Consider the following 12282-nt stretch of genomic DNA (forward strand, 5'->3'; position numbering starts at 1 on the left):
AGCTCAAAAACCTATAGCCTTTTTATTTTCCTTTTTTTTCCCCCCTCAATTCCACACAAGCATATAGAGGGGGTAGAGACTAGGATTTCCAAAATCAAAGGCCAAAATCTATCAGTCACTATGAATCAAACACATCTTACTTCAAATCCGTTCTAAGCCCATGCAATCCCTTTGCTTGTCTAATTGGCAAGAAACACCTACTCCAAGGAAACACATGGGCTGGGTTTGTGGAAGCAGAGCAAGCAGAGCAGTGTGACTTACTTGTTTATGGTAATAAAGTTTTGTTTAGCATTTCAGCTGAAAATAGCAGTACCAGTACTAGCAGTAGTATACTAGTACAAAGTTTCTAAACATGGTATCACATACTCTAGAAAAAGATCTCTGTCATGGAAATGCTGATCCCATGTCTTTGCCAAGATCACAGCTTTGCCTGCCAAGTATTCACCCCTGCCTTTGTTTCAAAATTGTGTGATTTTAGTGCTCACTTTAGCATGAGTATGAATCAGCTTTACACCTTGTTTTTATATGCTATGCTATTCCTGCACAGCAAATAAAACCCCGTAACTAGATGTATAGAGATTCTGTAGCAGTCAAAGTACAAAATCAACAGCTACTTGTTTTAAATCCATGCAGAACTTGAATTCTGGTCCCCCAGCGATGTAACTAGATCATTACACATCATTTAGTTTCCACAAATCCATCTTTATAAGCAGAGAGTACAGCGGCACTCATGAACATTGTCAGGTTCTAGTTTTGATAGGATTATTCTCATTTCAAACACACACAGATGCACACACGCATGCACACACGCAGCGCATTAGCTGAATACTAATATCAAGCACACAGCCTCTCGTTTGCAGCAGAATGAGCAGCTCTCTTGAAAAGCAATGGTACTTTATGGAACAACTGAAAAGGTGGGAGAAAGACTTGCAGCGTGTTCTCAGGCATGATGTTTTACGGATGCAATGCACAGAAGTACTCCTTCCAGCTTTGACTTCTCAGCTACCGATTCTACTGAAATGAAACCATGCATTGAATAGATGCATGCCAGCCTGTGCCAGCAGACCCCAGTCTCCAGCCCCTTTGCTCCAGCGGAGTGGGCAGGGGAAGCTGTTATGCATCCGAGGTCTCCTTTCATGAACCACACTTTTGTTTTACTTCACACATGCCTCTGGCTCCAAGAATCCCTCGCTAGCTCCCACCAACTCCCCCAAATCCCAGTGCCCCTCAAAGTATCTACAGTGCACTAAAGATAATACCAGCAAATCATAATTTGGAGAAAATTAGTGCTTAGAGAAATTAGCTCACCGCGAGTTTCAATCTTCTGCCTGTATTCCCCAAATACACAGAAAACATAAAAGGATTTAAGGTAGTAAGTAATCTGGGATGCAGAGAGAAAAAACACAGAAAAAAGCTGCATTTGTATGACTACTGTGTTGAACATCACTAGTCAGTATACCAAAATAGAAGTTTCTCCCGAACTTTAATGCCTGCTGCCAAGAATGTAGCACAAATCATGCCTTTCTAGCATTTTTGCAAGCTATCCTCTGATTTCAGACCGACGAAGTTGTAATTGTGAGAAAAACTGCATTGTACATGAGAGCAAAATATTTAAATAAGTAAAATTTTGCTTAGCACATTACAACACGTTCCATTTCATAAATATATTTAAATGATATTATAATGGACTTGGAGAAGATAATGAAATTACAGTGATAACAGCGCAGTGGAAAGTCATCTACAAGCACCAAGAGATTCATAAAGAAACAGTCTCAACGCAAAGTCCCACTTCTGTAATAGATACGATGAGGCAATCGTTTAGATCAGCACCAGTACAAACGACTACCTACCTCTTGGGACAGGAAGGGAATGACTTGTGCACATATAGCGTTCAGCCTCTTGACAATTTCTGCCTGCAAGTGACAAGAAGAAAGAAGTTCACTTATATAAATTCTCTGATGCAATGGTCACCCATGAACACAGAAGATACATTTGTTAGGTTTTTTCCATCTCTAGTCATCCTCTGGCCAGGACAGATTATCAAAATAACACAAGTATTTGGACACCAATTCAACAATACCTAGGAAGCTAATAATTTCTGGCTAAAGTTTTCCTTAAAAATACAGTTTAGAACTGAAAGAAAAGTTAATTCTGATTATGCAATGGCATTTAAAGAAAAAACCTTCAGGAGACCTAAGAAAAAAGATAAACAAAATACTGTGTATCAAACTGAGCTCTCTCCTACGAGGCAAAAAAGGATGATTTCAAATTACAACAATGCCGCTGTCAGCAAAGGAAACAAATACACCAATTACATCTATACTAACACTGCATATCATGAGGGCATTAGCAACACAATATACAACTTCACTGATAATCATTCTACCACATATTTTAGAAAAGGATCTGCAGTCTTGGATCGTATTTATGCTGTTATCAAACCAGAGGTTAATAATAGTTACTTTCATGTTGCAATTGTGATCAGAAATGAACAATACACGATGTTTTATTTCCATACTGGAGATCAATTCTTATTCTGTGTATTTAATCTGCAAATCTCAACAGAGACAGAGATTTGGGGAGATAACCCAAGAATTACAGCTCCAGAAACAGAATATTTAAAGACACACAGACTTTCTTACAATAAATCATAACTTTTGTATAATAAATTGTAACCAGGGTCAGTTCCTCATTATACGGTACGACACAATGCTCTTCCTCTTGCAAAGTCACTAACCGTATGACGAAAACATACAAACTTGTGCAATTTCGGCTTCCTTCTTTTAACTGAAACCCTTCCAGCCTTTTTGCCATGCTGTCTCTTAAATTGCAAATGCTTAGAAAAGAACCTATAGAACAGAAAGGCTCAGAACTAGCAGTAAAAAAGTCGGAACCACATATAAATTAAATCTGGGTTCAAGGAATATTACAATTACACAGCTGCATAACCAGAAGACATGGTATGCTAGAGGTAAGGGTACATGTGAAACTAACTCTGCCCCCTTGTGCATACTGTGATACAACTCGAGTTAACACACGCTACTTTGCAATACAATGTCTTCATTTCTCTGAAATCCCTCTAAACATCTGTAGGTTATTTATACAGCAATTTCTATATTACACTGTCCCAGTATCTTCTCACTGGTCTTCACTGTTTATGCAATCTCATCTTGTTAAAGTTATGCATATGAATACATTTTTTACATTCATTTACTACACCTTTTCTGATTATTCAGCAGCATAGGTACCTTAAAGGACACTTGAGAATACGTTCTGTTCACCACAAAGCTAAATTACCTGCTAATTTCAAAGGTCTATATGTGCCTAAAACATCAGATATCCCACAATGTTAAACTTAAATACCCTTTTAAATAGACAGTGTTCACTATACTAGTTGACACAGAGATTTACGAACTGCTCATTACACAGAGCAAGATGTGTGCACCTAAGCTTCAGCCAGAGAGGCTGCACAATCCAATACAGCATTACTTGAGACGCAATATTTGATTAAGGAATTGTAGACCGTACTACAATGCACAGCTCCAAAGTACCTGTGCTGTAGTAGTTTAAGCACCATTAATTTAGTCATTTCCAAATTTTGGGTCCCAGCCACGTTATTTTTTTTTTAAAGGAATTTCCTGAGTGCTTTAAAACCGAAAAGAAAACTACACGTCCTGCTCTTTAAGGCTTCTCCATATGAAGAGAAAATTCAAAAGTGCCACCGTCCTGACTTGAGCTGAAGCCCCTCTGGCCTGCCACTTAGCAAAAAAAGGCATGTGATGCTTTCCTCTGCTGCAAAACAACTCCTCCTACCCATTTTCAAAATGCCTGTCGCAACCTTACCCACCTCCTGCGCAGCTTCTGCAGGCAGCCTTTGCCTTGGCTGTGCTCACCAGAAGACTACTCTTCCACCACAGCTATGTTAGCTGGATGCCTCTACTGCACTGCTTAGGAACAGAGAATAAAACTGGCTCGAAGTGCCATGCAAGAGCTCAGCACGTAATTTTAAAAGGCTTGTAGATTCATAGATTTTAAGGCCAGAAGGGACTGTTACAATTGTCTTATCTGACCTCCTGAGTAACACAGGCTGTAAAACTTCACCGACTTCTCCATCAAACCCGTAAATTCTAGTTCAGCTAGAATATAGCTTAGTCAACAAAAATTATTTTATTCAACTCACTTTGAGGCATTTCTTCTCAATTAAGGTACTCAACCCAGCTATTTCAAGCTATTTCAGCTATGATGTTTTTCTTTTGATCACTTCCCTCCCTGCCCCCCAACAGAAGTAGTATGTCTCTCTTCTACTGCTCTTCTTGCCAAAAAGCGGTTGAAACATTATTTGCTCAGTATTTATACAAAAATTTACCTCTGGCACATTCTGAGCCTGGGAAACATTAAGCTAAAAAGTGTCTTCCAAAAAGCTGTAACTGAAAACAGGTGACTGAATATGAACTGTTACACAACCACAGTAAAGTTCTTGATATCAATCCCAGTGGAGAGCAGAACAGCAAGTCTTTTCATGCTGTATGCAGGAAAGTGAGCTGATGGAGACAGCACCCAGCTCAACCTACAGAGAAGAGAAAGAGCTCGCTAACAGCTTCAAGAGATGCTGAGACATTCCCCAGTAGGAATTCTCAGCTAGCCAAGGGGCCCGCTAGGAAAATCACAACAAAGCTGAGAAGCCCTTGCTACGCTGAAGCAGGTGTTTACACTATTTCCTTATTAAAACGGTCTTCATCTTCCCTAACAATTAGTATCTCCAGTTGCGTGGTTGGGCATACATTTATGTTTTATTGCCCTCAACACTTGGGCAGCAAGGAAACAGCCCAACCAAGCAGCAGCAGACCGCAGAGGCACGGCATGACCAAGGCACAGACTGCCTACCTTTGGGGACCACAGGCAGCAGGAAGGCATGAAGGAAAACACTGTGTACCATGCACCAATGATAGGAAGGACATTACATGTTCTGTACAAAAAGATCTTAAACCAGACATTTTCACGTAGTGAATACAAAGTACCCTCTGCCTTGAAACTGCAACTGTTTCTGCAATTAACTGTAGGGGATAATACCACAGACACAAGCTTGATTGTTTACTACAAAATACACCAGAGGAGGAGTTAACCACCTGAAGCCTGCTAGAGTGGGTTTCTTGCAATGCCACCCTACAACTTTAAGGTGTAGGTACTGACGACGTAGGTTAACATCTCGGTAGACCTATTCCTACTGCCATTGGAGGAGGCCTGGAAACTCATTCTTCTTTGCATAAGATACAAAGTCAGATACAAAATAAAACACGAATCAACTTCACATTTCTATGCTCATACAGATTTTGAAAAACCTATGTTTAAAAAACAGTGTAGGATCTTCTCTTTTCTCTTAGACCTCAGGCCAATGGGTTTTCTGATCAACCTATTTGGCAGGAGAAGGAAAAAGTATGATTTCATAAAATCAGGCAGCCAACTCCTCACGTGGAAAGCCGAAGTTGCCTCGGAAACACGTCTGCTTCCGCGGTCATCTAATTTTGCCTCTTTTGTCCCATGGGACCAGGCTTTAGAGAGGCATCATTTATTTACAAGCCTTTCCACTGGGCTTCAGTTATCAGCCAATAATACTGTGGACGGACACACTTCTAATGGCCTATGTTTTGAAACCAAGTTTAATCTGATGGCGCAGTGCCCAAACTCCTTTTCCAGCATAGCCATTAAAGGATGTAGGTTATTGCTGTTGTCACCATTGATATTTGTCATTGTAATGTAATTAGGGCCCTAAAATGATGCATTACAGCCCTTGGCACAGCTTCTATTAAAATCTTTTCTTCTGCTCACTGAACTGCGACCTGCTTTCTGATGAATAACAGACAGACAGCTTTAGGGTGAGGAGCAGATTCATCAAAGAAGTATTTTTCAGCTGTGGAAATAAAATAAATAAATAAATAACAGAGAGCAACCTAAGAAGAAAAGCACAAGGAAGGGGCTGGGGGGGGGGGGGGGGCAGGGGGAAGCACACAGCGCATTTGAATTTCATCTGACCACTTGAAATTCTGATTGCATCTGATGAATCTTTCTTAGGACAATATATTCCCAGCCTGTGAATCACATGGTTAATCAGGGCTCTAATCTGCTATCCATCAGCCTATGCCAGCACTGTAACTTCCAATCAAATTTATAGGTTATGTGGGTCACGCATCCCTGAACAACTACATTCACGGATATCCCATTTAAACCGGCACAGATTCTGAAATGCTGTTGTTAGGGCTACTGAATGTTATAATACTATTCAAAGCTTTATGAAAGCTCCTGATAAACAGCTGCTAAATTATTGCCTATGGATACAGCATGATGCTCTGAAACAGCATTAATGGCCCAATAAAAGGGCAATTGTTCATGCCAAAATATAAAAAGGATAGCTTTTGCTGCCATAGTTTGTCAAATATGTTAACAAACACCGACACTTCTATTACTCCATTCCCTAAACACAAAAGATGTTTGGTTTTGTATAAAAACACACCAGCATGGAACCAGAAAAGATGAGGGAGAGGCAGGCAGGGAAGGCTAGGGCCGGAATTGTCCTTTTACTTATCTAATGCAAGCTTGTACCATTTGTATCCTTTGGGAGACACCTACAAAAGACAATATTTTAGCAGTTTTGAGCTCTTTTCACAGCCACTTACATGGCATCTTTTTTAAAAAGAGAGAGAAAGATTAAATATTTATTAACTACAATGTTAACAACCTTCTTGTTTTGTTATGTGTATACAGAGACAATAATAAAAGCACTGTGCCAGAATCTGACCCAAGTAAAGGAATGAAGACCCATAACAGTCAACAGTCCCTCAGCATTACTGCAGGGATACAACACAACAGCAACAACTTAGGTCCCCAATTCAGCCAATGAAATCTTTTTGACCAAAGCCAATGGTTAAATGGTACTTAGTTGCCTAAAGTTGCCTAAAAACCTGACCTTTAAGTTCCTAAGTACCTACAAAGCATTCTGAAAAATGTTCAGAAGATACACCTGTGGGCAAGGCTACACCTCAGGTCCCGTGAGGTAACCCAGCCCCTGAGGGGGGCTCAGCAAAGCTGGTCCTTGGGGTACAACCACTGCCCTACAGCTACCAGCTGTACGCAGAGGGGAGCATGTGACGGACCATTAGACTCCTAAATCCCTTTGAGGATGGCAACATAGGGGTTTAATTCAATTTACCCTTGCCACACACAGCTAACATAGGACATAAGCGCACGGTAAAATATGAGTATGTGCCTTGATTTTAGCATATGTCCGAATTCTTAGCACAGATGGGGACTAAAAGAGAAGCAAGAATCATATAAACTCCAGATATTAAAATACTCAGAGATGTTCTAATACACAGGGAGTTCAGAATCAATTTGTTGTTTAAAAATCTCCATTTGCATTCTTTTTTGGCAGAGGGGGAAAAAAGAGAATTGGGATTTTATTTATAGTGTATAAACTTCAGGAAAATATTTCCACTATATTTCAAAAAGTTCCATAGTTATTACAATTATAAAAAATCGCTGGTAAAGAATTACCACTGGAGGCTGTAGGTTTGTCAGTGGAATGGAAACAAAACTACTATATATGTATTGTTGAAATAAAACAGAATAATAAAACACTATTGGGAAACCCATTTCAGCAGCCAGTAGGAAAAAGAATATATGCAATTACACTTTCAGAAAAATAATCTGAAACAACTGTTATTTCAGGTTTAATTTGTTCTACACAATGCAGCCTTTGCCAAAAAGATCAATCTAGTTTATTAAGTGCTTACCAAGAACACATGCACACACCCATAATATCTAAACAAGCATTTCACAAATTAGTGAGAACAAAAAACATTATTACACTGTATGAGACATATCACGATTCTGAATAAAGCAAGCAAAAAAGCTAATCTTAGTATTTCACAGAAAATTAACTCTTCTTTCATAAAGAAGAATGTGTTTTGTTTTAATCACAGACTGTTGTCTGGAAGTGCTTACTCCAGTTCTACAGAACTGGAAGAAATACTGCAAGCCCTGAATATAAAATTTCTCTTCAGCCCTAAAGGAATGTTGTTGGAAACTGAGCCACAAAGAGTCTAGTCTTCCAGTCAAAGAGAGTGAAGGGAAAAGTTCTCTTGTGAGAAGGATACTAAACACAAAACAACTTCTTTACTAAGCCAATTTGTCAGGTTTAGAAGATTTAATTTGGGCAATGCATGTATGAGTTGAACGCAAGCAGGACCACCAGACTCTGCCAAATAATCACGGATACATTCTCCACCTCACTTTCCTATTAACCTTCTTTACAAACATCCCAGCTAAGCTCATGAAGTACTGTAAACTTGATACTTAGCCTTTGTAAGTTAATTTAGGTGCTTATTTTACACAAAATACTGCAGACAGCAACATAAGCAATAAATTGGAGTGGCAGAATTTTCAAAATCGATTTTCTAATGTACATCCTGATCTGTGGGCTGCTGAAGTGAACTGATAAGACATGGCTTTTATTTAATGTCTCAAGAACCACGTGGAGCTCAGCTGAGCAAGAAAAGATACATATTGAATCATTCATGATTAAGACAATAAAAAGCAAGTCAAGTAAGGTGACATATAAACATGCTTCAAGCCTGTCACATCAAGGAAGTTGATGGTTTTTGTTAATATTGACTTCTACCAGCAAGTAGAGGAATAGAAATGCACAGGCTGGAGATCCGCATAACCCTTCAGTTGTTGAGGCTGCCACCAGGTAGCAAGCTGCATCCTACCCTGCCCTGCCACATGCACCTACAGAGCATCCAGAAAAAAGGCTGCAAGTGGAACTTGAAATGGCAGAGACTGGCTTCAATTTCCCTTCCTTGAAGGTGGCAGGAAACATTTGCCGAAAAAGCAGACAGAAACAAGTAAGAAGGGAACACTGCCACGGGAGGTGCTGTTTCCATCAGTAGAGCTTTGAAGTCCTCTGTAAGGTACTAACCCTTCACCTACCAGCAATCCACAGCATTTCACAGCAATACTTGTTTTGTGAAGTATGGTCTGATAACATTGGGATGAGAAGCTTCTACCACTCTCCAACAACCGAAGGAATCTGACTTCATAGTTTAAAAAAACCTACAAAACTTTTTTTTAAGCTTATAAACCTGTGGCATCACACTAAGGCAGCTTCGGCTCTGAGTTCGGTCTTTTGCATCTGTCTCCTAGCTGCAATTAGGTCAGAATTTCCCATTTTAATCTTTCCCATAACAGCTGAAACACAGCAGCAGATGCAGAATCACCACTCCCTTATTACTCTATTCCTCCCCTCACACATCCCACCAAAGAGGCTGACCACAGTTCTTCCACGCCTGCTGGAAATGGCACAAGCTGGTCTGAACCTGTCCTTGCAACTATATGCATACAGTGGTTTCAGTGCACAGTTCTGATTTAATTGGATGCAGAAAGCCGCCTGTTTATTTACTTCACAAGTTCGTACTCTGCTTCTCTGGGGTAGCAGGAAAAGCAGTCAGAAAGAAATACTGCAGATTAGTAGTTTCAATGAGTACATTGTGAAAAACTAAAATAAAAGGTGAGATAGTCAAAACCTGTTCTTGGTAGGCTTATGTTTAACTTGAGGTGTCTTTAACTGCCCTGGAAAAATATTAAGGAGGCAGCATTTCAGGAAACAGCTGAAAACCTCTAGCAGGTGAATCTAAAAGAAACTAAGCTTTTGAAATTTACATATATAGTGCTTAGGAAAGGGGTGCTCTGTTTAAATGTTACCACAAAATAAACACTAAAATCGTTTTTGCTCTACAAAATAGAGCTGTCAGTGCCCATTCTGATCCTCACCAGCACTTACCTTTCATTTGCACATACACACACAGGAAGACTCAGAAGCAGCTATAGGCACCCATTATCCTACATCCACTCCCTGTATTATGGCTACAGTGCTTACTCTGGAGCAGTATGCTCCAAATGTTAATCACCGAGAAGCTGATACGCTATCACAGTTGAGAACTGCGAGGCTTGTGCCAGACTTCCAGTTACATCTACAAGGTTGTACTGTTCAGTCTTGAAGCTTGCAGAAAACACTGCAACCTATGAGAACATGTAATAGTCTGACAAAAAAGAAGGAAGAAAATTTAGTTTCTCCAGCAAGTGTTGTGTTGTTCCAGGTTTTAATGAACCTGATCATTGATTAAAGCTGATCAATAAACATATAAAAGCAGCAATCAGAAGTCCCCCATAAAAACAGGAAAGGCAATGTGACTGCTGAACTCAATTTATTTTCTTCCAGATTCACCTGGAGGCCAGGAATCAGCCCTTCTGCATCAGGAACAAGGTTACTGCTTCTCTTCCACCTCTGGTTTCCTTTGCTTACTCGCCTCAGCCCTGCAGGTCATAAGAAGTGGAGCCCATAGCCTGTCTGATTCATTGATAATCACACTTCATTATGTTTGCTTCCAGAAAAGATATGTACTAGGAATCAGCACACTGATTCAGTGTATTTGTTAGATCCAGTTACAAGAATTCTTACAGTGTTTGAAAACTTTGTCATGTTTCGCCTTCAATCCCTCATCTCTTCTTCCTACCCAGCAATTTCACACCACGTGGTGAACAGCTACCAATTAGCTTAAGAAATCCAGGAAAAAAAAAAAAAAAAAAAGGTATTTATTTCAAGGAAAAGTAGTCTACACAAAGGACATAACATTTTAACTCCTTTTCCATTGCGACTTCCTGTTGTACTATGAAAATGAGCAATACTCAGATGCAATTTCCATAGATTAAGGAAACAGATTTTTGTATTTGACATAATAGATAAAAATCCTGCCCCATTTAAGCCAGTACACAAAAGCGTGATTTTAACAATACCCTGAAAGAGATGAAAGAATAGTGCAGTGGATTTTAGAGCAATGCTATAATCAAGCTTCAATTTGGGATCCTTGCAATGACACAAATTCAAATAAGGCATGTTACTATCTCAATTTTTACACCAAGTGGAAGTACGATAATTGTTAATTCTTTCTGAAGATAAATAAATGTTTTATACTCGTTGGTGGTATTTTATCAAGTCCCAGTTTCTGGAATAAAGTGATCATCTGAGAATCAGATTACATTTCTCCCTTTCCAACCTAGAGAGCTCTTTTTTCTTCTTGTTTTGGTTTTTGTTTTTTTGGGGGTTTTTTGTTTTTTGTTTTTTTTTAAATCGACACTCAATAAGTGAAAGTTATGTAAAATACTAAGAGTGTATACGTAGGGCACATTTTATTTTGCTCTGAATTTAAAAGCAAGTTTCAACTTTAGTGCTGACTCATGATGTCCTCATGCTTTGAGATGGCAAGCCACATTTCTACTGAAGCACCAGCTGTGAACTTCCATACCGCAGCACCCTATGGATGGGCAAGCTACTATGAACTGTCACCAGCCTTGTCACTTGGGGCTTACATCGTACTGCATACAATGACACAGCCAGTCAATATCCCAGTTCCTTTTCTCTGGAGGAGGTTGCCCTGAGAGTAAGAGGGACAGTACCGAGGAGCTGGCAAACTGAGTGCATTCATCCAACAAGGAAATACTGGAAGTTCCAGCATTTCACACTTCTCTGCTGCCACTCAGATGATGCTGATTCATGTTCGTATTTTTAAAGTAAAATACTTGCCACAACGACTAGCTCAATGGGAAGAGATTCTTGATGCAGCAGAATGCTGCCTTCCTGAGAGCAACAAGAAAGCAACAGTCTGTAACTCCAACTCCTATTGAGGAGAAAATATTGATATGAATTGTCATGGCTCGTAATTTCAGTCATAGTGGATCGTAACTACCTCTGCTGAAAATAACTCCATTTGGATTTCAGCATTTCTGCAACTGGGGTTTCTTGCTATTTTTCCCCTAAGTGAAGGAGGACAACGAAAGAACAGGTAATTTTATCCTTCAATGTGTGAATATCCAGCAAGTGGCGGTTTCACTAGTGAAGTACCTCTAAAATAATCAGGCAGTTTACGATTCTCTTTTTAACCTTCCTAAGAAGACACATTTGCAAAGCCAACGCTCAGGCATTTGTAAGACATGCATGCTTAATATGTTCAGAAAATTCACTTGTCCAAGACAGCTGGATACACCAAGTACATCTTGATGTTCAATTCATCTGAATGGCATTCCCCCAGTAAAACTCCTGCCAGGACAGACTCTTGAGTCAAGCAACACTAAATGGCATTTATCTTTAAATTACATTAGCATTATTGAAGTTTTCAAATACTCTTCATCCAAGAGGGATTTCAACTTAAAATAACTTTTTAAAGAAACACA

The 12282-nt window shown here is 39.5% G+C and overlaps 1 protein-coding gene across 10 annotated transcripts in view; it reads right to left on the minus strand.

Moving 5' to 3' along the window:
- Positions 1-12282, minus strand: part of LOC104020885 (TLE family member 4, transcriptional corepressor) — a 101496-nt gene that overhangs the window by 66984 nt on the left and 22230 nt on the right. For all 10 annotated transcript variants that reach the window (XM_087741549.1, XM_087741555.1, XM_087741554.1 and 7 more), the window contains one exon: positions 1851-1913. In XM_087741549.1, coding sequence (XP_087597675.1) covers positions 1851-1913 — 63 coding nt within the window. The remainder of the gene's footprint in view (positions 1-1850; positions 1914-12282) is intronic.

This window comes from Nipponia nippon, unplaced genomic scaffold (assembly GCF_047370975.1).
Source record: "Nipponia nippon isolate SJK-2023a ecotype South Korea unplaced genomic scaffold, ASM4737097v1 scaffold_8, whole genome shotgun sequence".
NCBI lineage: Eukaryota > Metazoa > Chordata > Aves > Pelecaniformes > Threskiornithidae > Nipponia > Nipponia nippon.